Source organism: Littorina saxatilis, linkage group LG7, assembly GCF_037325665.1.
Source record: "Littorina saxatilis isolate snail1 linkage group LG7, US_GU_Lsax_2.0, whole genome shotgun sequence".
Classification (NCBI taxonomy): domain Eukaryota; kingdom Metazoa; phylum Mollusca; class Gastropoda; order Littorinimorpha; family Littorinidae; genus Littorina; species Littorina saxatilis.
Genome location: NC_090251.1, coordinates 21,765,668 through 21,792,584, shown reverse-complemented (window position 1 = coordinate 21,792,584; position 26,917 = coordinate 21,765,668). Strand labels below are relative to the sequence as shown.

The 26,917-nt window shown below is 42.5% G+C and overlaps 1 protein-coding gene across 1 annotated transcript; it reads right to left on the bottom strand.

Annotated features, from left to right (window-relative positions):
* Window positions 1–40: 40 nt before the first annotated feature.
* On the bottom strand, window positions 41–26,867 carry LOC138970910 (COMM domain-containing protein 9-like). Its single transcript, XM_070343492.1, has 6 exons — window positions 26,712–26,867; window positions 22,899–23,036; window positions 22,141–22,225; window positions 18,971–19,060; window positions 2,493–2,596; window positions 41–664 (listed from the first exon to the last, which is right to left on the bottom strand). The coding sequence occupies exons 1-6, from the start codon at window positions 26,748–26,750 to the stop codon at window positions 524–526; spliced, it is 597 nt and encodes a 198-aa protein (XP_070199593.1). The 5' UTR covers window positions 26,751–26,867; the 3' UTR covers window positions 41–523.
* Between the last annotated feature and the right edge of the window lie 50 nt (window positions 26,868–26,917).

Here is a 26,917-nt window from a genome sequence, read left to right as displayed (position 1 = left end):
TACACACATTTGCACAGGGAAAGAAATTAAACGCTCAATCTTACAGTAGAATCTTTTATGTTTATGTTACATACACAATTGCATATACAATTATATGAGCAGTTTGTTTGGATGCAAAACAAACCATTTGCCGTAGGTCTAATTTTATACACACAGTCACATTAATTTTCTTAACATTACTGTAATACAGAAAATCAGTTCACAGATGAAGAGCAGCAATAGACGATGTTAAGAAATAACTCAGTCGGGGAAGTCTTGCAGGGGAAGACTGACAGCGAGGCAAACAATCAGTGCCACACAACCAACAACCCCCCTCCCGTTATGAGAAAGTTACTGTCTATGTCTGCTACTTTAGCAACAGCTTCCTCCTACATTGTAACATAAGGGATCCCATCTGCACATCAAGTGCACTGTGACCAGCGGGTTCACATTTTACCCAAGCTATGCTACACAATATTTGTTGCTGGTGAAAAATCAATCCACCCTAAACTCGACTTCAGCTACAAGGCCAAAGTGGTGCATGTTATCTTGTAGCGACGGAGGAAAGCTGGTCACGGATTTTGGACAGTCCATCCAACATCGTGTCCAGTGTTTCTTTAGACAGCTCCACGTTGACCGTCTGCTGGCCTCGGGTTGCCTCCCCTTGCTCACTGCCAGACTCAACCTGCACGCAACCGTACAACACTGGGTTAGAGATGCCTCACTGAATATAGAATATTTCCCATACTGAGTGAAAGAAAATACGTTAACTGACTTTAAGGGGAGTCATGAAAGCACTCTGTCAGTGTTTATATATATATATATATATATATAGGGGAGACCGGGGCTAGTCCGCCCCCGGGGCACATCCGTCTTTGTCTGTTTATTCTTATGTTTGCCACCTTTTAGTCATTCACACCATGTGGGAGTGGTGTCCCTTCTTCCCGCCACATCCTGCAGAAGTTCAGAGGTTGCGCGCCCATATATCGTGAGTACAGATCACAAAAAGTGTTTTTCTTCATTTTTGTAACATGAATGCATAGGAGTTGACTTAGGTTTTGATGCATTACCTCTGAGAACAAATATTTAGTCTTGGTGTCGAGTGAAAGTGCGTTAATTAAGGTCGAGTTCTGACGAAAGTTTTGCTTCTTCCTTCCCATGTTGTGCTCGTTATCTGGCACTAGAGTTGCCTGCCCGTGCAGGGGCAAGTCCGCCTATTTGTCATGGGGCATGTTCGCCGTAAGCAGTATGTACAACAAATGTTCATGCGCACATAAAAACTGTCTGCACATTGATATCAGCTACACATTTGTCTTGATGTAAAATAAAAAAATCAGTCTCCTAGTTCATCAACCTCGCCAGTTATGCTACCAAAAGCATAAAAGTAGCATAAAAGTAGGCGGACTAGCCCCGGTCTCCCCTAACGTAATTTTGTGTTACATTCTTTCGTATTTTGTCATTGGCATTTTTGAACCTAAATATTGAAGGGAAATAAAAAAGCTTTCCCACTAAAGCTTGCCCACTACTAGTCTTGTACCTACTATGGGATGAGAGCGGCGGACTTGCCCCACCCTGTAGGCGGACTTACCCCGACTTGGGGCAAGTTCGCCTACGTTAGGGTAGGTCTACTTAAAGCAGTATGTACAACAAATGTTCATGCGCACATAAAAACTGTCTGCACATTGATATCAGCTACACATTTGTCTTGATGTAAAATAAAAAATCAGTCATCTAGTTCATCAAACTCGCCAGTTATGCTACCAAAAGCATAAAAGTAGGCGGACTAGCCCCGGTCTCCCCTATATATGACCGTCAGTTAGACACTACTCAGTCTTGAAAACTATTGGCTAATCAGTTTTGTCTCTCTCTGTCTCTCTCTCACACACACACACATCCATTCACTGAGATTCAAAAGAATTGTGGTACGTTGCAAAGACATGTTATCTGCAATATGTCACAATGACGCAGCAGTGAGTATTGCGAATTACAACTGATCAACCGAGCCAGTCTGAGGTGTCAGTCAGTCAGGGGCGTGTGCCCAGTGCACTCGTCAGTCGGTCAGTGTTGGCCGGGTAACAAAGAGAGGCTCGGCCGTCTGTGTGTGTGTGTGTGTGTGAAAGAGAAAGAGAGAGAGGAATAGAGACAGACAGAGATAATAATAACGATAGGCTCTACTGAATTGTGTGTGGGTGCATTAACGCTGGTATGAGTGTGAACGTAGGCCTACCAGTGTGTGCTTGCCCCGGTGCCGTGGGTGTACTGACGAGCGTGTGTGTGAACGTACCAGTGTGTGTGTGTGTGTGTGTGTGTGTGTGTGCGCGAGAGAGATGGAGAGAGAGAGAGAGAGTGTGTGTTTGTGGGGGTGTCAGGTGTGTGAGCACACAAGCGCTCGTGTATGTATAATTTGAAAGTGAGCCAGAGAGAGAGAGAGAGAGAGAGAGAGAGAGTTGGTCCGCTTTTCCACAATCTACTAATCACTGAATCAGCCTGCCTATAGTATATATTTTCTTTACCTGGAGACTAAGAATACAGGTGGGGACGGACATGCGAGCCACAGTGTCAGACGCAGTCTTCACGTCAACTCGCCAGTCGAAGTCAGCCAGCTTGGGCAGCGACACTGGAAACAAACAGCGTGAAAACAATTCTATTTTCTGACAGCGACAATACCAACTGAGGCTGGTTGTCATACCAACGGATTGTCGGTCACATAATTATACCTGACCGATGTCTCTGTCTTTTATCACTGTGACGACGACCTCCCTGTGCGACAAGAGATGTACGCAAAAAACCCACCGACTGAAGTAAGAAAATAGGGTGGTGGAGGGGGGCAACACTGAGTGATAGAAAACTGGTCTGCCTCTCAGTCTCTTTCACACACACACACACACAAACACACACAACAAAACAAAAACACGACACACTCACACACAGGCAGATCGACACACAGAGACACACGCGGCCGGTGCACGCACACATACACAGAACCTTTTAATTAGGAAGAAAAGTCGAACACACACACAACACACACTGGCTCACGCTCATCATATCTCTCTCACCGTCACTGACACACAACACAACTGTCAACACTGTCACCAAGCTCGCCACAGCCAAAACTGTGATGACAGAGACCAAAATCCAACAAGCAAACATCAAAATATATAGTCAATACGGGTATAACACAAGTAACAGAGAAAAAAGACACCCCCCCCTCCCCCCTTAACCGAAAAATCGACTCACTCGGTACAGACGGGTGACTCCTGCGACAGCAAACGCCATATTTCCCCTCAGTGCTACATCAAAGACTGACTTGGCTCAGGAAGCTACCAAGTCAAAACTAATGGCCTGCCATCCAAAGACACTTCAGTACAAAGTATGAAGTTTATTGCGCAGAAACGTTCTCCGTCTAACTCCCCTCAACTCCAAATCATCATGATAGCTATCACTCGACACAGACATGAAAGAACAGCTTTCTATATCTGTATGTACCCCCCCCCCCCCCCCCCCCGACTTCCCCGTGGCTGTTGGTCAGCCCCCCCCCCCCCCCCTCACTTACAAGTTACACCAAATATTTATTCTTTACAGTACTTAGTTATCAAAGAACTGCGTACTTGATGCGTGTTCCACCTGAAAACAAGTAGGCCTATTTAGAAAGTAATCACCTGTGCATTTCTGAGAAGAGTCTACAAGAGCAGTTTCTAGTCACAGGAAAATGTTACATGTACTACAAAGATTTCCGGGTGAGAGGGTGGGTGAAAAGTGGTGCGACTCAAGACTGAGTCAATCCCGTTGGGTTTGAGTTACATGACATGAAGCAATGGAGCATGTTGTTGTAGTTTTCTTGTGTACAAATCAAGAGTTACAAGCCACGCTATAGCAAACCGGATCTTCCGTATAAAGTACTATGCCACAACTATTGCCACATGTTACATTGAATGTTACAGCACAGTCGGTTGACTATCATCACTTCTTTCCGTTTTAGATAAAATATATGCCCCCCCCCCCCCCCCCAACACCATGATGGCTGCACGGCCGGCCACGGTAACAAATTCCCGTATCTTGAACATAAGTAGTACATGTAATAACATTAAATCTAGTTGACTTAGAGGTTTGCCAGCACAATCTGACATATGAGAACGACTTCATGTCGCAATCCGTTTTGCTTTCAACGAAACCCCATGCGCCAGAAATCCTCTATGGAGAGGATACAACTGAAACTGATCCCGGAAGACAGTGTATGTGACTGCCATCATGCGCCTGTGGACCGTGCACAGTAACGCGTTTACATTCAAAAGCTGTGAGCGCTGCAACAAAGAGTAGATGTGGGACACGCTGCGTGGGTGTCATCCCTCAGCCAGTAGATTTTCAGTACAAAGCAATAAACCTTCGATGACAAGCTCAACTAAAGCCACCCCCCCCCTCTCTCTTTCTTTTGCGCACCACACACACACACACACACAAAGAAATGAAAAGGAAGTTGAAGGAGAAAAAATCAGATACTTTTATTAGGGCGAGTCTGTCGAGGGAGTATTATGTATTTCATTTTTTTCATTTCAAGTTTAAGAAGCAAAACTCGCAGCAGACTGAACGTAAATAATAACCAAGACAAGTAGTCAACGTAGCACACACACAAAATATCAAAACTTAAAAAGAAAAAGAAAACTCGCCCTCTCTCTCTCGAGATCGTTGAGTCTTTTTAATTTCTTTCTCGTCCCTTCATTCCCCGTCGTGAGTGACTTTGAAACTTCCTGCTAAGGCCGTTTTCATTATTTTAAAAGCAGTGAGTTGAACGAAGAGTCAGTAAGGACTCAGTCGGAAACAGGGCAATGGGTTGAAATCGTATGGATGAAAATACAATAATATGCCGATCTGTGAGTCAGGCGGCATCGCCGTGAGTCTGTGTGTGTGCCGGTGTGTATGCATGTGTGAATGTGTGTGTGTGCCGGGTGTGTCTGTGTGTGTGCCGGGTGTGTCTGTGTGTGTCTGTGTGTGTACCGGGTGTGTGTGTGCGGCGTCGGGGAATGGGTGGGTTGAGAGAGAAAGAGGAAGAAAAAGCCGACTGAGAATATGAGCGAGAATAATACTCAGTTATGTATACATGTGTGGGGGCTGGGCCGCTATTGCGCGGGGGCCGCTATAGACCCTATCGGTATTCCAAACTCTCGTGATCTCTCGCAAACTTCAGAGCATAGCAAAGCATGCAGTACAGCGATCTCACGTGAGCTGCACAAGCCAAAGTTCGAAGTTCTCGTGATGTTCAAAGCATAACAAAGAGCGTGTCTCGCGAGAGCTGCTCAGATACCGAAAAGGTCTATTGCGCGAATCTAACCCTAACCCTAACCCTAAAGATTCGCGCAATAGCGGGCCGACCCCCATGTGTGTGTGTGTGTGTGTGTGTGTGTGTTGGGTGGGTGTGTGTGTGTGAGTGGTGTGTGTGTGTGAGTGTGTGTGTGTGTGTGTTGGGTGGGTGTGTGTGAGTGTGTGTGTGTGTGTGTGTGTGTGTGTTGGGTGGGTGTGTGTGAGTGTGAGTGTGTGTGTGTGTGTGTGTGTGAGTGTGAGTGTGTGTTATTTGTGTGTGCAGGAAGTATGTCCCCACCAGGTCACCGATTTATGCCACCGGCAAAAATCAATTTACATCTATTCTCTGGCTTCGTATCATACACAGCCTGGTAACTGACCGACAGTCTCACTAAAACTGAACCATGCTTGAACTGATCCGCCCATGCCGCGGCTTCGGTTTCCATGGAACAAACAGATCCAATCAAACTTGAAATAAACTAAACTTCAGCCCCCAAGCCAACAAAGGTGACTGCTGTTCAGTTTATTCTGACTTTAATATCCCCCGAGCGTGCGGCCAGTCTAGCTATCGTACGTAACAACAGAACAATAATAAGCTCAGTTATAACCACAGAGATATAGAATATTCTATATCTCTGTGGTTATAACATAGGCCTAACAAGTCCCAGTTCCATGTCGCCCACTGATATGACAAGCATCAGCTTCATGACTTACAGAACCGTGATTAAATTGCTTTCATTCAAAGTTAAACTGAAGCGAACAAATCGAGTCAATCAGTACTGACAAAGATAATTTCTGTACAAATGGCAAGAACAAAATCAGTGAGTCCAAAAGCATGGTTAGTCCTGAAGGGAGTAACTCGGACTGCAACTGGTGATGGGTTTTTTTGTCGTCAGTGAAGCAATTTAATTACTGATCAATGAATCTATTGTATGGAAACGATCGGTGGACACGCGTGGACCTCAGTGTTGAAAGACAGATAGCCATATGGGGCCTGTAATCGATACACTTTGGCAAGGCTGCCGTTATCGCCCGTTCCCTCCGTGACGAACACAGGCTTTGCTGTTCCTCACATTGATAAGATCCCCGTCCCCCCTCAGTTTCACTCTCCGAGGCCTTCCTTTATCTGTGCCGCAGTTCCTTGATAATGACTGCTGTCACAGGCACCTGTTTGTAAAAGCGGTCTACCTGTAAGGTGAGCAAGCGGATAACTCGCCGAGTCCAAGGCAAATCCCTTGTGGCGCAGTGGAACTAAAGGGCTCAAAATCTGACAAGCTGTCACATAAACATGGCAACCCCCAAGGAACAATATTCTCACGTCAATTTCACACACACACACCCACACCCACACACACCCTCACCCCCCCCCTCCCCCAACACACACACTTTTTTCTTGTAGGCTACTTTTTTGTGTCGCGAGAAATTCCGATTCTTTTCCCTCAATGTATCACCTGAAGCTTTTTACACCCCCGGTATAGGGGTGTGTAAAGGCTTCGGTCGATGTGTTTGTTTGTTTGTTTGTGTTCGCATATAGATCTCAAGAATGAACGGACCGATCGTCACCAAACTTGGTGAACAGGTTCTATACATTCCTGAGACGGTCCTTACAAAAATTGGGACCAGTCAAACACACGGTTAGGGAGTTATTGGTGGATTCAGATTCTACAAGGACTTCTAGAGGGACATATTAATGGTCAAAGGGAAATAACCTTCTCAGTTGGTGGCAGTGAGAATGGTAAGGACGGGGGTGTTTTTCCTACCTCGGAGGAATTTCTTGTTCTTTTAACCATTGGACTTACAAACGATTAAGTGGCTGCCAAAAGTGGCGTATGAGGGTTATTCAGCGTCGCCCATCCTCGGATGATCTGACCCTGGGTATATTGATCTATTGACTGTTGCCGGAATGGTACATACACCAATCAGTAATAAACCCAGCTTTCAACGTGTAAAATCTAGGCCTTCGTTTTTCCGTTCAGTTCCGTGTACAACTGCCTTGACCTTCTTCCTGTAAAGCAAAACTCAGATGCAGTTCTGTTGAAACCAAATCGCTAAAGGATTAATTTTACATGAGTTACTTTAAAATCCACAGCATGCGCCTGTGTGACAGTCAGTGCAGGCAATGTTTGTGGCAGTGGTTTTGGCGCATGTTGTCTTTGTTCTTCGCCACTTCCTTTCACCCCCCCCCCCCCCCTTCAACTCCCCTTCTCCGTCTTTCTCTGTCTTCCTCGAAAGTGAGTGGCGGCAAACTGAATTTCGTACTGAGCCCTGACCCAATGACCCGCCAATATCCGTCTGTGTCTACAGCGCGCTTGTTTGTCTGAACTTGCGGGGAACTGCCTGCACACAGCCCTTTGCCAGGGGACCAAGGGAAGAGGCTTTTTCCCTTCACAGGCACATGAAACCCGTAACATTGTGATCCGGCTTGTCATTATACTACGCAGATACTAATTCCCCAAAGACTTTTTGTCTTCGACATCAACGTCAAGTGCGTGTGGTCTGTTGTTGAGTTGTCTGCTGCACAAAGGCGTCAACATCAGTCGCCATACTGTGTCCGTTTCAGTGATTCTCAAGTAACAACAAACCACACGCACATTCTCCGTCAAGCTGGCATGCCATTCATGACAAGTTCTTTCATCTCGGATTTTATTTTAACATTCGCTACGTCTGTCTGTGTGTGTGTGTGTGTGTGTGTGTGTGTGTGTGTGTAGGGGGGGGATGCAACTAAGAAGGGCAGCAGCACAGAAATCAGTTCCGCTGGTTCAACTATGATCAGTTTTATTCTGGTCACAAGTTTTTTTTGGCGGGAACTATGCCAGGTTTTCTCAGGCTGTGATAAGAAACTGTAACTACAAAGGAAATAGAACTTACATTCATTTATCTAGATTTTGAGAGATATTTTTTTTTAATGAAAATAAAGCCTTAGAATAAACAGGTCGGGAAAAAAGACTGACCACAGGCACAAGACACACCTGACATGGCTTGATCTCGACATGCATCTGGGGCGCTCTGCTATTAATTCAGTTTCTGGTGTGTCTGGCGCCTGTTGATCATTCGACTGAATTTGGGGGTAAAGACGATCGAGTTTCTTCGTGTACATGTTACACCATGACACGACATGATACTACGATGTATTCAATTCACATATACATGGGTGCAACCTGGAAAATTCCAAAACCCGGCAAAGGTTGGGGTCCAGCTTTTCAAATGCAAAAAAAAACCTCTCCTGGAACAAAAACATCGGCAGCCGAAGAAACCAAAAACCGGCTGCCGGCGTGTAGCCGGCAGAGTTGCACCCATGCATATATATGTAATTTTTGTTATTCATTTTTTTTATGGAGACAAGAATGGACACAACATGATACTACATGTATATATTCAATTCACATACTATGTATTTTTTTATTATTATTTTTTTTATGGAGACAAGAGAGGCGGGTAGAGACATATACCCGCACCTATAAAAGAAAAAGAAAGAATATCGACTGTCGGACTGAGCTGCCCCGTTTTTCCTCCCGAACAAAAGCTCAACCGAAACCGACATAATCTATCTTGTAAAGCTGGCTTTAGCTACAAGTTGGATGAGTATTAAAGACTACCGACACCAACAAAGGCTGGCGCGAGGCGGCGGGGGCTGTCAAAACCCACCTGCTTTGACACCCAGGGACTGAAACAGCGACGGCCAGCTGCCAGTGACAGCTGCAGGCTACCCGGCACACGTACGTCAGGTGGACAGTAGTCCGAACGGACTGGTCTAGCAGTGTCCACATGAGTTCATTCTTCAACGTTCACACCTGCCACTGATGTAGCAACTGTCCTCACACCCATTTCCCTCGCTCCCACTGTAGCCAACATGTACTGTTTTTCAGTCCACTGCATATGCATTCATACTGGCGACTGAGAAGGAAACTGAGACTGAGGAACTTGAACACACACACACACACACACACACTTTGCTTTCTAATTCCGCTCTGGAAACTATGATGGACTTGTTTCCCCTTCAACTCAATCAAATAACCATATACCAATCACTTGAAACCCTTTAGCACTATGTGTCCATGTCAAGTTAAGTCAGTTAGTGCGAGACAACAGTCAATCACAACCGCCGCCTAAACTTGATAACGGACGAAGATTCCATTTCATCTCAGGAGCCAAACTCCAAGAAGTTACATCGCTTGAGAGAGTTTTTTTTCTCAGTTTTTCTTTTTTTTACAGAGCCGGCTGGTCGCACCATAGTCTGTATAGACCGCTCCGACGGACCACTACAAAATCAGGGCTTCAAACATTGACCAGCTCCAATCGACTTCTTTGGCAGCGGACCAAAACCAATAGCAGAGGTACACCCGGAGGCGAACAGCACAACGGCCGGCGTAGCCGATGGAGTAGCACTGAGAAAATCAAAGCAACCAACACAGGGCTAGTTTGTTTCAACGTTCACCCCACTGAAATTAAGTCCATGTGTACTTGACTGGTTCAGCCTGTTGTGGAGATCATGCAGCAGTAGTCGGCCTTCAACGCCGCACATGTGTGCTTTTACAGCAAGCGACTTTACAATATTTGCGACAAATACGAAGCTAAACAACATCCACTGGAACTAATTACTATTTGTTTGTTTGTTTGTTTATTTGTTGCTTAACGTCCAGCCGACTACGCAGAGCCATATCAGGACGAGGAAGGGGGGGATGAAGGGGGCCACTTGTCAAGCGATTCCTGTTTACAAATGCACTAACCCATTACTTGTGTCCCAGCAGGCTTTAGTAAAACTAAATTAATACCTACTGGAAGATTACCAGTTTCCAGTATGTTAAAATAGGCTTAACCTATCTACTGCTGGACTTACATCAGAACACTAACAGATTAAACTATACATGAATCGCGAGACAAGCGGCAAGAGAAGAGATTTTTGGAAAAAATACAGGTGAATGAGCAAGAAGGCAGAAAAAAGAAAAGAATTCATGAAGAAAAAGAGAGCATGACAGGAAAGAGGAACCAAAAATCTACCTAACAGCAAACTAGAAAGCTCCTGCGGTTCCAAAAACAGGAGGGGCCTTTAATTTCATAACCGCAGTGCCCCACTGCGGGAACTAATTACTATACGTACTGACACGCAAAGTCAACATGATAAAATGGATGCAGATATTAACTACACCCCCACGCCACCCCAGTCCCATTCACCCCAAACATTCAATGCAAAATTACGAAAACAAACAAATAAGGCGTCGATTTGTTTTAACCCTCCTTATGGCAATGGGCTCAATAGATCGATGAACATATCACAGTACAGCGTCATGTATTTATCAGGACACTGGAAATGATGCTGTCATCACGCGGATGAGTATCATAGATGAGGCCCATCAGTGACCGGCGTGAAAGCCTTTTTGATCAAGAGCGGCAGGCCATACCACTCAGCAGATTCGCTAAAAATCAATCAGGAACGGCATCAGCGAATGAGAGAGCATAACATCGTGACAGGCCTGAAAAGCAGGAACCCCGACAGCAGCCAGAAACAATCAATACTACACAGCTCCCTAGCTGAGAACCGAGACAGTGATATAGATGCACGAGCAAGCTGTGCCTCGGAAAGGGTGAGCCGTTCAATGCAACAGAAATCGCTTCATGTACGTCAGCGCCGTCTCAACTGATCGCATATTACGCCGAATACGAGTTTTGCTCATCCGCTCAATAGTGCAGTAGAGATTCTTTTTTTCCATATATAAATTACCCGCAGTGGCAGCATCGACGTCTTCCTGCTGTAATATGATTATTACAAGCAAGTCGGTTAAACTTCGTTAATCCCCTTTTTACATTTAGTCAGGTTTTGAGCCATAAATACATAACTTGAACTGCATGCTACTACATGCAGTGTTCAGCAAATCAGAACAAAACTGTAGGTCTACGCAGTTACTCGGGTTTGTAAACTCAACTCACTCGTAACAAAAATTTAAAAAAGTTACACGTAACAGTGACACGGTTGGCCTAGTGGTAAGGCGTCCGCCCCGTGATCGGAAGGTCGTGGGTTCAAACCCCGGCCGGGTCATACCTTTAAAATTGGCCCAATCTAGTGGCTGCTCCGCCTCGCGTCTGGCATTATGGGGTTCTTGTTTTCTTTCTTTATTTGGTGTTTAACGTCGTTTTCAACCACGAAGGTTATATCGCGACGGGGAAAGGGGGGAGATGGGATAGAGCCACTTGTCAATTGTTTCTTGTTCACAAAAGCACTAATCAACAAGAAATTCCTCCGAGGTAGGAAAAACACCCCCGTCCTTAGCATTCTCACTGCCACCAACTGAGCAGGCACTGCTAACAAGTGTGGTTATTTCCCTTTGACCATTAATATGTCCCTCTATAAGTCCTTGTAGAATCTTAATCCACCAATAACTCCCTAACCGTGTGTTTGACTGGTCCCAATTTTTGTAAGGACCGTCTCAGGAATGTATAGAACCTGTTCACCAAGTTTGGTGACGATCGGTCCGTTCATTCTTGAGATCTATATGCGAACACAAACAAACAAACAAACAAACACATCGAGCGAAACCTATACACACCCCTATACCGGGGGTGTAAAAATTTGCTCCAGGAGCTTGCAACGTAGTACAATATATGACCTTACTGGGAGAATGCAAGTTTCCAGTACAAAGGACTTAAGCATTTCTTACATACTGCTTGACTAAAATCTTTACAAAAATTGACTATATTCTATACAAGAAACACTTAAAGGCATATGTACGCGCTCCCGTGTTTACAAAGTGTAGTTTGCCCATAATCGATGTCAAACGCACCATAAGACCATGTAATGACGATATGTCGCCATGCGCGGACCGTATACATGCATTACAGCTTGTTTTAGAGTCTCAAAAACTTTGGATGTAAACAAAGACGCGGAGTTATTTCCCTTGCGTCAACGCTACCTCTGTTGGCAAATCTATAAATAGGACGATCCAGATCAAAATGAAAATTAACATATCTCAACATTGAAGGGGTCCTAGACCACAATATTTTGCAGGGAACTTAATTTAGCATGTCTCCAGCTGTTGGTAAAGCAATTAGCGTGTATAGTCATCGAGTACATATGGCTTTAACAAGGGTAAAAGGAGAAACAGAATCCGTTAGTCGCCTCTTACGACATGCTGGGGAGCATCGGGTAAATTCTTCCCCCTAACCCGCGGGGGGTATTATGGGGTTAGTGCTAGGACTGGTTGGTCCGGTGTCAGAATAATGTGACTGGGTGAGACATGAAGCCTGTGCTGCGACTTCTGTCTTGTGTGTGGCGCACGTTATATGTCAAAGCAGCACCGCCCTGATATGGCCCTTCGTGGTCGGCTGGGCGTTAAGCAAACAAACAAACACGTTACAGTGAAGGAAACTATTTTAGGCCGGCAAAGAAACATCAACACTTTCAAAACGCTGCCACTTCAAAATACACAGAAATAAATCAACCGCCAAACTCGCCATGCGGTCTTTCCAAGGTCATCCTCGTAAACACGCACCTCCCCCCCCCCCCCCTCTCTCTCTCTCTCTCTTATTCGACGTTACGGCGCAATTTTCAAACGGTATCGATTTGCGCTGACTAAACTCCAACCGTCGTTACCACAGGGGTAAACTGACGGAAGGGTCAGGTTTATTTTTGTCCTCGTCGCTTCACGATTTAACTCAGTATTCACTGAAACTGACTTGTAAGCGTGTTGTGTCAAATACCAGGAAGTCTTCACCATGCTCCTGTCGAGAACTGCATCAAGGAAAACTTGTTATCCTATTTCCTACTGTTTGAATAATAACCTGTATGACTGACGGTAAACAAATAGACGGCCTTTTACCATACGTTTGATATTTGTGTGCTTGCCGGTTAGTATTGAAAAGTCAGTGCTTATTTCATACTAATTCTAAGACGGACAGACTGACAGGCAGCGCATCTAAACCTTTATGACACGTATCAAATTTAGTCGGTGTTTTCAAGCGTCAACCAAAAAATACTGTCTGTTAGAATAATTCTTAAAATATATACATCTCAGAGAAACTGACTCTTAGTTAATAATTTCCAGAAACAAAATCCAAAATAGCAATTTGAAATTTTATACTCATCATATATAACACGTTTCCCAACCCTAAAACACAGATCCGCAAGCTCAAATGTACACAGTAAAACAAAGCTCTGCATATCCGAGAATAAAGTTAAGTGATTCATGACAGCAGCCAGCTCTCACACAAAAACCGTCATTTGTTCTTGACAATACTCGTTTTTGTTTTTTTGGGGGACGTCATTATTTTGTTTAATGGTTGTCTGGTTATGGCTGGCTGGTTTGCCTTATGCTTTCATATCTGTTTTCGTCTTGCTCTTTGTATTTCTTGTTCAGTTGTTGGCTTTTACAATAACAATCAACAATCAGTCTCTCTCTGTCGCTGTCCATCTCTCCGTCTCTCTCTCACGCACACCAGCTTTTGTCACGAAAACATCAGGAAACTGACAGGACTAGTGCTGGTTTGTCACTCAGTCTGAAAAATACAGTGTAATAAAACAGAAGAAAAAAAATCGTCCAGGACTAGGGTCAGTAGCCGGTCTGAATACAATCCTTCAAACCATTCTCAGTCACGGCACGATGGGACTCCCCCCACCCCCACAAACACTGCAAAAATTAGTATGTTCAAAAACCGAAAACCACTGATGTAAATCGTCTTTATTGAACATCATATTTTTGAATTGCTATTTCAACTATATACAAATAATTCCTCTCAGCCATTTGATGTGGCGATTCAGTTCTTACAAAATAGGCCTACAGGATGACCCCCGAAAAATGCAACCCTGAAAAATGCTTACAACTTATAGATCTGTTGACCGAATTACTTTACATTTGGTGTACATTAATTTCAGCCTATGCATGACTATTCCACAAAGTGGCACATTTCTAGATTAAATTGTCTGACTTTTGTGTACTTTCAAAAAAGTGTTCCAAATTCGAGGATCGACTCAACAGTACTTGGTTTGACAGTGTGAGCGGTAGCCATATTTACCTGCTTTAACGTGACCCTTCTGACTTTTACCTTTTAGATTATCTGAATGTCCGAGTATACATAAACACTCCCCCCTCCGGCCCCACCCGTAAAGGATGAGTTAATGGCGGTTCGCCCGACATACGTGCGTGGGTGCGTATACTTCGACGGAAAAATGTGTGATGTGGAACTGCGTATTTACGAGCAGTGGCACTTCTTTGACGTCGACTCTACGTGAAACTGCAGCAGTTATTGGTTGGGTGTGAACAGTCAAACAGCAGCTATTTTCCTTTTTAATGGATAATAAAATGTATCTCGAGTCTTGTTTCTTCTGCCGAGCTCAATTTAACATCAAATGGGTATTAAACAGCAACTCCATCTTCTTCTGCTCTTTGTATTCTGCGTCTATAAATTGACATAAGAAGCCAAATACCGCGATCCCCCCCCCCCCCCCCCCCCCCCACGCAAGAGAGAGGATATTGTGTGTTTGTACAGGTTTCCTTCATGGTTTGAATGTTTCCAATATTTATCGTATATCACAGCGAGACACAGGTGAGCTTTGAGTGATAACGCGACCACTGCACCGTCACATTTTCGTGCCGTTACCATGGCTACGCGAACCCTGATTTCGCGATGAACTACCCCCTGATCGACAAAAGCGGGTACACCAACAGGCGCTGCACCCGCATACATTTCCCAATGATGTTTATGCCAACGCACAGTCACCCATCAGATTGATGTCCAAATATTGCTTTGATTTCAGAACCTCCTCCTGTATGAGACTAATTCCACCTCTCTCCCTTGGTCGCCCGTCGCAAGGAAACTGATAGATACAAAAAGCTTTTAAATGAATGCTGTCAAGCGCTTGTGCCTCCCCCCTTATTGCTTGTCCCCGTGTGCTTGTGTGGGGGCTATGATAGTAGTGGATGGAATGGAAAGAAAGGAACGAGCGGTAAAAGCCTGTGCGGTGGGTACTGTCAAGACTCAGCAAACAAGTGACGGGCGCACGGGAAACTTCATACTGTTGGATCTCCCACCCTCCCTTTCTTTCTGCATGTACACTATATAAACATTGCAGTCTCCGTTGTGTTCTATCATCTGCAGCCTTGTTACTATTTTCAGTGCAGATGCAGCGCAGAGCCATGCGTGTTCTCCGTGTGGAAAGTCGCGCGGAAACGTAAAAGGAGTAGAATTAGAAACTCAAAGATTGTTTTATGCATGCGCGCACTCATTTTCTCTCTATACAAAACGATTTGGACCTTTCTTAATGACAATCTGGTCGTCAGTTTTGATGTAAACAACAATCCTCTACAAAAAAATTTAAAAAAAAACATTCGACACTCCTGCGTGGATTCTGATCCACTCAATCCAGAGCGATCTTTTTATATTTAGTCAAGTTTTGACTAAATATTTTAACATCGAGGGGGAATCGAAACGAGGGTCGTGGTGTATGTGCGTGTGTGCGTGTGTGTGTGTGTCTGTGTGTGTGTGTGTGTAGAGCGATTCAGACTAAACTACTGGACCGATCTTTATGAAATTTGACATGAGAGTTCCTGGGTATGAAATCCCCGAACGTTTTTTTCATTTTTTTGATAAATGTCTTTGATGACGTCATATCCGGCTTTTCGTGAAAGTTGAGGCGGCACTGTCACGCCCTCATTTTTCAACCAAATTGGTTGAAATTTTGGTCAAGTAATCTTCGACGAAGCCCGGGGTTCGGTATTGCATTTCAGCTTGGTGGCTTAAAAATTAATTAATGACTTTGGTCATTAAAAATCTGAAAATTGTAAAAAAAAATAAAAATTTATAAAACGATCCAAATTTACGTTTATCTTATTCTCCATCATTTGCTGATTCCAAAAACATATAAATATGTTATATTCGGATTAAAAACAAGCTCTGAAAATTAAATATATAAAAATTATTATCAAAATTAAATTGTCGAAATCAATTTAAAAACACTTTCATCTTATTCCTTGTCGGTTCCTGATTCCAAAAACATATAAATATGATATGTTTGGATTAAAAACACGCTCAGAAAGTTAAAACAAAGAGAGGTACAGAAAAGCGTGCTATCCTTTTTAGCGCAACTACTACCCCGCTCTTCTTGTCAATTTCACTGCCTTTGCCATGAGCGGTGGACTGACGATGCTACGAGTATACGGTCTTGCTGAAAAATGGCATTGCGTTCAGTTTTATTCTGTGAGTTCGACAGCTACTTGACTAAATATTGTATTTTCGCCTTACGCGACTTTTTTTCTTTTACCGAGTTCAGGTTCCACGTCTTCTCGTCTTCACCCTCTTCACGTCTCTCAAACCTTGCAGAAAAATGCCTTTGACAAATTTTTGGAAACATGTAGTAACACCTGAGGAAAGCCGGGAGAAAGAAGACAGCACACAATGATTGTGTCCAGTACACTCCATCCAGAATGACCATGACCAGGTAATCCGCCAGACAGAAACTGCCGATTATATCCCGCCAGGGTGACTTGAACTCACCGACCCTTTGCTGTGAGCCACTCCCTTTTTCCTCCCTCAGTCTTGCCATTCACAAAACCTTTACTCCACCAGACTTCTCCCATTGTTGAAACTGATGCTGCTGGTCCTCTCTGCCTTCTCCTCTCCTCTGTGTGTGTGTGTGTGTCAGTGTGTGTGCATGCGTGTGTGCGTGTGAATACAACAACATACAAGAAGAGCAAACGCTCGATCGAGTCACTTTCGCAGTTCTGAATATTATATGAGGCATCAGATGGACAGGAAGAAATTGCTATTCACAACACAATGAGTCACGTTCACATAAAATTTGAGCCCGGTCACTTTTATAGTTTCCGAGAAAAGCCCAACGTTAAGTTGTGTGTTGCCGAACAGAAAAGGCTAGTTATCTCCCTTGTTTTTCTGATAACGTTCGTAAAAGGCTACAGATGTAAATACTTTGATGTAAAGAATAATCCTACAAAGTTTCAATCACATCCGATGAACTTTGTCAAAGATATAAAATGTCTAATTTTTCCTTTGACGCTGACCTGTGACCTTGAAAAAGGTCAAAGGTCAACGAAACCATCGTTAAAGTGTAGAGGTCATTGGAGGTCACGACTAAACAAAATATGAGCCCGATCGCTTTGATAGTTTCCGAGAAAAGTCCAACGTTAAGGTGGTGTCTACGGACGGCCGGCCGGACGGCCGGCCGGACAGACTAACACTGACCGATTACATAGAGTCACTTTTTCTCAAGTGACTCAAAAATACTGCAGGAGTTCACATCTGTAGTGTGTATGTACAAGTATTACAACTGATACTTTTGTAATTTCTTTCTCTGTGTTGGAGTACGAGTGTATGTTTAAAGGTAACAAAATAAAATACATTGCAAGAGTGCAGCGAGAGAGAGAGAGAGAGAGGGGTGTGTGTGTGTGTGCTAATAAGGCTGATGGGGTCTATGTCGACCAAAAGAGTGGGATTCCCTGTAGGTGGAGTTCCTGGAGGGGGATTCCCTGTATACAGGGAATCCCACAGGGTGGAGTTTTTCAATAAAACTTGCAATCCATACTCGAATTTCTAAGAAATATCAAAAAAGATTGAAAAACATCAAATTCTACCGATGTCGCCAAGCATCACGTGACTTTCAGCGATATCAGCGACACGCTACAGGAACTAAATCCTGTGGTATTCCCTGTATACAGGGAATCCCTCTCCAGGAACTCCACCTACAGGGAATCCCACTCTTTTGGTCGACATAGACCCCATCTGCGCTAATAAGGGTTATAGTGTCTGTGTCTACCATTAATAAAGTGAAAAGATCGAGCTGCTGCTTTCGCATGGACATGGCAACCAAGTCTTAATTATTACTATGTCATTCAATGGGATTCAAGACTAGAGCAACCAGAATGTAGATGGAGAACAACAGCAAAATGAACATGAGTGAACATTGTGGGGAACAAAAACAGTCTCAAACTTTGTCCAAGCTGTCAATACTACATTCACTTTTCTTTACAATGTTCAGCCCTGTGCTTCATTCTGACACACTGCTTGTTATCAAATATTGCCATTTTTTTTCAAATCAGGCATAGCCACATAGGTGAACATGTATAATGATGGCAATTCAGGGGTGGGACTCTCTTGTGATGAAAAAAGAGGAAATCCCTTTTTTCTAGGGGGGTTCAGGGGCATGCTCCCCCGAACATTTTTTTAAATGGCACATTAAAATCTGTGCAATCTGGTGCATTCTGAGACTAAAGTTCAACTCGTTTGGATCAGGTAAAAATGACATTCTCCTCACTCCCCCCGCAAAAAAACCCACCAAAACAAACACCCAACCAAACAAACAAAAAAACTTTCACACAACAATGGTAACATTTTAATGGTGTACTACTTACGTAATGAACCATGTATCTATAATCTAATACTGGCAATAGTATGATCCAAGTGACGCCCCAATGCATCGAAGCTCAAAATGACCATTAGTTATCAGGAGTTTTCAGTCAGCACAATTTAACTCTCAAGCCTCCAGTGTTCTGTTCCATCTTCACTTCTCTCCATATCATTCAGTCAACAAGTTATAGATACTGTGATGAAATGGGACGCGGAAAAATACATTACTCCAGCGGAATTCGTAAGTTGTGTCCGCGGTAAGTCCCACCCCTGGTAATTAGAAGAAATGGTAAAAGCTATCATAACTGATTTACAGCTTTTGATATCAAAACATGCACATCAAACTTACCATGTGCATTGACTGCCTGTGATTTCCACTCAGCCATGTTGTCAATAATGATTTTACTGATGAGGTCACGAAGGTTTTTGTGGAAATCATCTGCAAGTATACAAATAAAATTAATACTAAACATTTCTGCATGAGGAAAATGTTTTCATATCTAATTATTTACAGGCATGGGAATTGAAAATTGTAAAAAAGGCTGAAAATTTATAACTGAAGACGCGAAGCGTCAAGTCGACGGCGCGAAGCGCCTAGCCTTACTAGGGGGGCCCGGGGGCATGCTCCCCCGGAAAAAATTCTCCAAAGAACCCAGATGGTGCAATCTGGTGTCATCTGAGCTCCAAGTTTGCCATTAAATTCTGTTTTTAGAATCAGAGTTTTTAGTACCAATTTTTGCTTTTTTGAAGAAAAAAAAATATATACATGTATTATATGGTTTAAATTTGTTAAAAAATTGATCTGTTGAGACAAACAGGAAAATGTAACTTGTAACACAATCTGTGGAATCTGGTTTACTTTCAAACATACAAGTTCAAGTAACTGAGGCGGGTGGTAGCAGTGCGTGAACAAAGTACGGAAAGTTTTTGCGGGCTTTTGCGCAAAGGCAAAAGTAACCGGTGCTTTTTTTGTGTGCCTCCCCCCCTTTATTTTTTCGGCGGACACTTTTGCTTTTTCGGCGGAACAAAAAAAATTCGGCGGAAATCCGCTGTTCGGCGGACAATTCCCATGCCTGTATTTATCTTTATACACTGTTGGTGTTCATAGTGAATTTGTTCATGAATCAATTAATGGCTTGCGTCAAGTTGTGTAGATAGTCAGAGACTCTGGGAGTGTGTGTGTGTTAATATGTGTGTGTAAGCTAGTTAGTTAGTTAGTTAGATGTGTGTGTGTGTTAATATGTGTGTGTAAGCTAGTTAGTTAGTGTGTGTGTGTATGCGTGCTTGCTTTTCTTTTTAGCCAAGATCATAAAGGTAACAGAAAGAAATAGGAAATATTTCGTCAAGGAAAGGTTACATTCCAAAAATGAACTAGATCCTAATGGACAAATGATCAGGCCAGTTGACCCTTGCAGTCAAATGCTTAAAAAAAATTAATCCATTTAAAATCAAGGGCAGTGAGGTTGTGCTTCCCTTCAGTAATGAGACTTTTTCCTGAAAATTCTGATGGGGAGCGGCAGCCTTTTCACTGCCTTTAAAAAAAAAATTGTAATGATTTTATCTTTTCTTTTTCTAAAAAACAAGTTCGAAATAATTGTCCATCATTATTTACAGTATTTTTAATTGGAATAACAACAGCAATAACATCCATGGAATTACCGTGTAAATAATCACAAAAGTATGCACACTATACCCCTCTGCTACATCTGGCACTGAAATTTCCAATGCATGTTTGATAAAGAAGACTACAAGAACAACAATATGAAGAGTTGTCAGTATGCAGGTTCTTCATAAGTGCCGTTCAAATGGCACAGACTTTCCACCAACTTTCCCCCATTTTTCAAGTGATTTTAGTCAGCGCCAAGTCAATTCAAAATCGCTGCCCATGTGAACACAGGGTTCATACAGACACCTGACAGTGAAATTCAAGGAGTATTCAAGGAGTTTTCAAGGAGTATTCAAGGAGTTCAAGGAGGTCAAATTGCATAGGTGTACACGTGGAACAACTTTCATCAACCATGCATTCAAAGCTCAAACCAGAAACGTAAAGTAAAACAAAAACTGTTTATTTAGTTACTGGGAGTTAACACACTATTGACTGTTCTTTTCTATCAGGTATCATGTGTGGATCTAGAGAGTCAACTTCCCTTCGCACGATGGCAGACGACACACGACTTGCACACAACACGCACACAATCGATATAAATTGCTGAAAAACTTTAATATTAACTTTTTTTTTTTTTTTTTGCCTGCACTTCAGAATTCAAGGAGGTTCAAGGAGGTTAAACACAAGAATGACCATTTTCTCCAAATTCAAGGAGATTCAAGGTCCTTGAAAAGGGGGGTTGAAAATTCAAGGAGATCCAAGGAGATTCAAGGAGCGTACGAACCCTGGAACAGTGCAAACGCTTAAACTAACTTTAAGCAGCAATTCCCCGTCAGTTCAGCTGTCGGAGCTACCTCCTAACGCGGCAAGAGCATAATAATGCAATGCAGGATAGCTATATAGAACTCAGTTGATTGAGCTAACCAATCAGTAAGCGCGATAAGGGAAGTCTGTGCAAAATCTTCGCCAAGTCATGGCCGAGTCGAGCAGCGCTCAACTGAGTTTTTGAGTCGCTGCTAAAGCTGGCCAATATCGAACCTAAATTGTCAGGGCCATTCACATGACAGACTTTTCGCTGACTTGACCTCGACAACTCAGGAGCGATTTCAAACCGACAAAAGTTGGTGAAAAGCTGGTTGAAAATCTGCCATGTGAACGGCACTTTACTTCTTTTCAAATGATTCCTGACCATAACAGATTTGTCACTGGTGTCCATGCCAACCAGCTGATTCTCCTAGTGCTAATTTTGTCCCTCTCTCAGTGCTCTTCTTTTTCAGTGTACCATTCTACAAAGACTGACTTAGCAAAAAAATGTAATTGCAACTGTCACACACATACAAAAATCATTATATGCTGAAAAAAACTTCTCAAGACAGCAATTTTTGTTACTAAATCCTTAATTATTTTTGTTGTTTTGTTTTGTTGCCGTTTCTGTTTATTTTGGGAATCCTTATTTAGAAAAATAACTTTAAAAAAACTCCTGTAATACAAATTTAAAAACAAACATCAAACATATTGAGTAAGTTTCTGACAACATCAATAGGCTGCTTTTTTAGAAAACATCAGTACTACAAAACTCATTTCTGATTGTAGTTCTGGTGTAACCAAACAACAATTTAAATGGACTGTTTACAACACACAGAATCTGTCTCGTAACACACTTTCCGACAGCAAGAACATCTTGAAACTGATAAACAGAATGATACTGTATGTAAACGCACACAAAAACTCAATAAAACTACATATATTTGTTTAAACAGTAAACAAACACACTTAATTTCTTTTTAGCAACTAAATGTCTGTGCGTAATTGTTCCTGTACCTCTTCACTTAAAAAGTATCTACTAAACATATTTTTAAACATAAAGCAAGTTCCCTGCAAATTGGAAAAGGGCAGAGTGTTAAACACTTTACCTGGAAATAAGGCCACAACTTCATGCGGATCTGTGGATCCCTGGAACACTGCACGCTTGAGAATGGAACCAAGGCTCTGCACAAACTGAAATAAAAGGACAAGCTCAGAAATAATAATGAACTTGAAACCTTCCTATCATCCAACTTCACAATTAAACAGAGCCAAATACTTGAACAAAATGCCTTCACTACAACCTGAACAGTTGATAAAACTCTAGTAAATAAGCATTGTTCCAAGACTTGGAGGACAACAGGTCAGTTGGACCTGAACTGAATAAAAGTATAGGTCCAAATGTATTGGCTTACACAAAATTGATCCTTCAGAAGTCCTCATTTATGCCAAAATTAAGTGATAATCAACAAGCTAAGGGTAAGATCAATGCGGATTAGGAAAATAAAAATAAAGATTCATCGGTGACTGAAGACTGAGGCATAACCTCTGTACTGGAATCCACTTGCTCTGAACATTGAGAGACTCACTGTGATTACTGAAAGAGATATCTTAAAGTTCTTTGTAAGCAGACTCACACAGCAAGTGAAGAGTGATGTCCAAATCTTGCATACACATATTTGTTGTTGCATTATAACCACAGTATCACAAAAACTGAGCTTACAGTTGGCACATTTCATTTCATGTTATCTGTCCACCCCAAAAATACGTATGATCTACAATTTATGACACTGACACAGATTGATTTAAAAAAAAGCAAATGAGTCAGTGTCTCACACAGCCTCCACTGCACATGAAAATATCTTACAGTGCGAGCCTGTGGTTGTGTTAATTGCAGAGTTTGCTGGCAGTGAGAAAGAAGGGTGTCTGGTAGCTGCACAGTGCTCCTGTTGACTGCAGTGAACACTTCACGACACAATTTCACCACCTCTGCCTTGGAAGGTGCCTGTAAAACAAAAATGGTGAACTTGGACCTTTATATGTGAATTGGAAAAAAAAAGGGGGGGGGGGGGGGGAGTCTCAGCTAGCATTAATCTGAAGTTGTACAAAGTGTACATGGCATTAAAGCTGTGGTCTATTTATGACTTTCCGGGGCTACGAGGTTGAAAAATAGGGATACAATCATGTACAGAATTCTGTACAGCAAACGCTACCCGAAATCCCACCTATACGGCGTGTATGACCTTGAGAGCTTCAGTCAACGCTTGAATTTTGCAGGGATAACATCCGGTTTGCTCTCTCAAGACTGATAATATTTTATCTTCAAGAGAGATCAAGGGGAAAAAATAAACGCCCCGGCGAAGATTCGAACTCTCGACCTCGAGACTTCGTGTCTCATGTCCTAACCAATAGGCTACTGCGCCAATTGAGAAAAAGAAGGAAAAACATTGATATGAATTCATGTTATGTTATTCTTGAAGCAGCATGATTTATATCTCTATTCGCCCATTGTTCAGAAGTGAATACATACAGCCTGTTCCAAAAGAAACGCAACCAACCTGTTTGCAAAATCAAAGTGCAAAATTTATTTTGCAAATAATATTTCATGGAGTTACATACGTGACGACATAGGGACAACTCAAACACACGACACACAACAAATTAGACAGCTGTCTGCCGAGCGTTTTTAATTGGTCACCAGTCACTGCCCTCTAATGTGGAGAGGGTGAAATTAACATCGCACGTGAACAGTGCCCACGTGTTTGTGAATGGATCAAGTTTCAACTGAGCTGGCAATACAGTAGACAATAGCAGTGACTTCTTCAGCTGGCCTGACGGCAGAATGCCTCGTTTGTCTAAAAATGAAAGAGAGCGTGCTATTGGCATGCTTGCCGCTGGCCAAACGGCCCAAGCAGTCACTGAGTCAGGTCATGAATGTTCACAAATCCACCATTTCTCGTCTAGTCATTCGGTTGAGGGTGACAGGTAGCACAGATGATACTCCCAGGTCAGGACGGCCTTCCGCCCTCACTGCTCGACAAGAACGCTTCATTGTGCGAAGTTACCGCCAAAATCCCTTCCAAAGTGCAAGAGCAGTAGGGAGACAGACTGTTAATGCCCAAGGAAGAGTCACAAGCCCGCAGACTATCTCAAGAGTGCTTAGAAGAAGCAATTTGCGTTGCCGGAGACCTTATCGAGGCCAGATCTTGACACAACGACACCGTCTGCTCCGCCGAAACTGGACAACAGCCCATAGAAACTGGTGACGAGAATGGGATTCTGTGGTTTTCAGTGACGAGTGTCAGATCAACCTACATTGCACTGACCACAGAGTGCAGAAAAGGGACATAAATTGTGCTTCAATTGTCATTGTTTTCCACTTTTATTGTTAAACCTGTTTTGTTCCACATGTTGTGATTTGGAAATGTACCAAAAATGAAATATGTAACTTCATGAAATATTATTTGCGAAATAAATTTTGCACTTTGATTTTGGAAACAGGTTGGTTGCGTTTCTTTTGGAACAGGCTGTATATAACTATTTCTTAGATGTCTGGTTTTAACTGCACAAAGCTTTGGAAAGATTCAATTACTGTTCTTGTCATTTTCTTGCATGTTGTAAATAGAGATATTGCAGCTATTTGCATGGCGCGAATGCCATGTAGCATGACGGTGTAAACATGTACTGCGATTCCGTAAAACATGTTTGCAAATAAAGGCAAATTTTAATGTCAATTTTTACGTTTTTGCAACGCATGAATGGTAATTCAAGCGTAGAATGATATAAAATTATCAATTTGTTATCTTTGACAACACTGTGACTGGTGAAGTGGCCTAGCGGTTAAGACATCGGCCCCGACATTTCGAGGCCCCGAGTTCGAATCCCTGCCAAGTCGTTTATTTTTTCTGCTCGTTCCTTCTTGACAATTATGCTCAGCTCTGCGAGAGCAAACCAGATGTTACCACTGCAAAATGCAAGCGTTGACTGAAGCTCTCAAGGTCATACACGCCGTATAGGTGGGGTTTCGGGTAGTGTTTGCTGTACGGAAATCTGTACATGATTTTGTCCCTATTTTTCAACCTCGTAGCCCCGGAAAGTCATAAATAGACCACAGCTTTAATATGTGTCCCTGCCAATGTACTTTTTATATTTAGTCAAGTTTTGACTAAATATTTTAACATCGAGGGGGAATCGAAACGAGGGTATGGTGTATGTGCGTGTGTGTGTGTGTGTGTGTGTGTGTGTGTGTGTGTGGAGCGATTCAGACTAAACTACTGGACCGATCTTTATGAAATTTGACATGAGAGTTCCTGGGTATGAAATCCCCGAACGTTTTTTTCATTTTTTTGATAAATGTCTTTGATGACGTCATATCCGGCTTTTCGTGAAAGTTGAGGCGGCACTGTCACGCCCTCATTTTTCAACCAAATTGGTTGAAATATTGGTCAAGTAATCTTCGACGAAGCCCGGACTTTGGTATTGCATTTCAGCTTGGTGGCTTAAAAATTAATTAATGACTTTGGTCATTAAAAATCTGAAAATTGTAAAAAAAAATAAAAATTTATAAAACGATCCAAATTTACGTTCATCTTATTCTCCATCATTTTCTGATTCCAAAAACATATAAATATATTATATTCAGATTAAAAACAAGCTCTGAAAATTAAAAATATAAAAATTATTATTAAAATTAAATTGTCAAAATCAATTTAAAAACACTTTCATCTTATTCCTTGTCGGTTCCTGATTCCAAAAACATATAGATATGATATGTTTGGATTAAAAACACGCTCAGAAAGTTAAAACAAAGAGAGGTACAGAAAAGCGTGCTATCCTTCTTAGCGCAACTACTACCCCGCTCTTCTTGTCAATTTCACTGCCTATGCCGTGAGCGGTGGACTACGAGTATACGGTCTTGCTGCGTTGCATTGCGTTCAGTTTCATTCTGTGAGTTCGACAGCTACTTGACTAAATATTGTATTTTCGCCTTACGCGACTTGTTTTTCTTGAGAGACCCAAAATACCCCTTTCAAATGCCCCCCCCCCCAAGCCGCTGTCTCACTTTCTCGGGAAGGTCCAGATCTGAGTCTGAGTGTTTGTGTCAATATATGATTGTGGGAGGTGTATGTGGTCGGTTGCCTTGTGACAACTATCCCCCTCTTGCACAATTCACAAGGTAGGCACATATTTATATAAACCTCATCGCTGGTAATAATAATTATATCATCAATATACGGAAAAAGTGTACAACAGTATGAGGATGAGAATGAGATCCACAACACCATACACTCTAACATTTGTTTAGGTTACATTGCATCATTTGCTTCACCAGGACTGCACCATGATTACCCAATTCCCAAAAGTCGGTGATGAACAGTTGAAAAACTTCATTATCTCAAACTATGAATCACATAGCATGTAATACGTTTTACACTCCACAACCTCGCCAATTCTATTGTATCTCTTTTTTTATTACTGTGACAAACTTGAATAACTGAGCATCTGTCCTCCTCTGACTTGTTTCTAGATTGTTTCTACGTATCTCTGATTTATTCAGTCTTATCGTCAGGCTGTATAAAAGGGGGTGTGACTAGTACGATGCCAGAGCTCTTGTACATCAGAAAACCTATTTGATTGCAGTATTAATTCTTTCAAATCAAAGAAACGTGTTCAAAGCCACCTTCAGAAGGCACTCCAATACGCTGTAATCACATGTCATTCTTAGGCAACCAAAAATGTAGAATTGAAGTAAAGTGTCGTCTGCTTCCTGGGGCAGACGAAAAGGTATGACCGGAAGTGAGTGAAGAAAAATCTGCGGAAGTTTCGCACAGCTTCGTCTATTACGGCGGAATCGCCCGACGCCTTGCGATTGGCACTACGGAAACT